We start from the raw sequence: 1,735 nt of genomic DNA on the forward strand, positions 1-1,735 counted from the left end.
CAGTTTTTATATACCCAAACTTTAATCATTTCTTTCATTATTGATTATATTCTAATTTTTTAAAAATATAATACTACTAATAAGTATCAAATAATAGACTCCAAACAGCTTTAAAATGTTAAATTATTAGGAAAACTATTTACTAAGGAAGAAAATAGTTTTTCATTTTAAAGAAATTTTTAGAAAATTAAAATATAGGCCAGGTGCAGTGGCTCATGCCTGTAATCTCAGCACTTGGGAGGCTGAGGCTGCTGGATCACCTAAGCTCACAGGTTCGAGACCAGCCTGAGGCAGAATGAGACCTTGTCTCTAAAAATAGCCAGGTAATGTGGCAGGGCCCTGTAGTCCCAGCTACTAGGGAAGCTGAGACAAGAGAATCACATGAGCCCAAGAGTTCAAGGTTGCTGTGAGCTATGACATGAGAGCCATGGCACTCTACTGAGGACAACAAAGTGAAATTGTGTCTCAAAAAAATAAATAAAATATAAACTATATAATTATTCCCATAAATTATAAATGAAAATTACTTACTGTTGTGTGACGTACAACACATTCACTAGGGTATCATCATTCATTAATTTGAATCTATTCATAGTTAAATTATGAAGAGTAAGAAATTGGGGATGATCTCTGACATATTCAACATTTTTTAACAAGTTAGTCTTCTGCTTTTGAAGCTTCCAAAGAATATTAAATGCATATCCCACTTGCTTTTCTGTAAGTGTGGCTTTGTTTCTTTCAATAAGATGAAATATTTGCTCTTCATCTGTACACTTACTCATCTGAATAATTAATGATTCACAACTGAAAGGTCGAAACTGAAACGATCTCCAGGAGAATGGACAAATAGCTTTTAGACGAAACATATTTGTAACCGACAAGTCTAGAAAAAAAGTATCTTTTCATTTACATCACAAATTTTCTTAGGCAAAGAAAACCATCTGCAACTACAAGTCAGAAACAATATGCTGCCATAAAAATAACTTTTTCCTTCATGGATTTTGCTTCCATTATAATGGCTCTGAACCATTCCAACATGCAGCACCTGCAAAAGAATTGGTTTAACACAGGCTTATTATCATGACTATTAAATTAATCCCAAAATTTAAATTAAAATAACAAGGGTTTTTTCTACATTAACAAAAGACTACTCTTAGTCTGAACTAGGTAGCAGAATTTGATCCAAAAACTAAATGTCAAAAAAAAGGGACTTCTGGCTCAGCACCTGTAGCTCAAGCGGTTAGGGCGCCAACCACATACACTGCAGCTAGCAGGTTCAAGCCCAGCCTGGGCCTGCCAAACAATGACAACTACAACCCAATAACAGCCAGGCGTTGTGGCAGGTCCCTGTAGTCCCAGTTACTTGGAGGCTGAGGCAAGAGAATCACTTAAGCCCAAGAGTTTGAGGTTGCTGTGAGCTAGCACACCAAGGCATTCTACCGATGGTGACATAGTGAGACTCTGCCTCAAAAAAAAAGAAGCAAAAAAGGGACTTCTGGCAGCACCCGTAGCTCAGTAGGTGAGGCTCCAGCCACAAACACCGAGGCTGGCAGGTTCGAATCCAGCCCAGGCCTGCTAAAACAACAATGACAACTGCAACAAAAAAATAGCCAGGTATTGTGGTGGGTGCCTGTAGCCTCAGCTACTCGGGAGACAGAGGCAAGAGAATTACCTGAGCCCAAGAGTTTGAAGTACCCGTGAGCTGTGAAGCCATAGCACTCTACTGAGGGCAGCA

General features: G+C 38.7%; 1 protein-coding gene across 4 annotated transcripts in view; it reads right to left on the reverse strand.

Annotated features, from left to right (window-relative positions):
• FASTKD1 (FAST kinase domains 1) overlaps positions 1-1,735 on the reverse strand; it is a 61,994-nt gene that overhangs the window by 47,111 nt on the left and 13,148 nt on the right. For all 4 annotated transcript variants that reach the window (XM_023507536.1, XM_023507538.1, XM_023507537.1 and 1 more), the window contains one exon: positions 532-1,045. In XM_023507536.1, the coding sequence (XP_023363304.1) occupies positions 532-866 (335 nt within the window). In that variant the 5' untranslated portion in view covers positions 867-1,045. The remainder of the gene's footprint in view (positions 1-531; positions 1,046-1,735) is intronic.

The sequence above is a fragment of the Otolemur garnettii genome, unplaced genomic scaffold (assembly GCF_000181295.1).
Source record: "Otolemur garnettii isolate 467f Iridium unplaced genomic scaffold, OtoGar3 scaffold00187, whole genome shotgun sequence".
Taxonomy (NCBI): domain Eukaryota; kingdom Metazoa; phylum Chordata; class Mammalia; order Primates; family Galagidae; genus Otolemur; species Otolemur garnettii.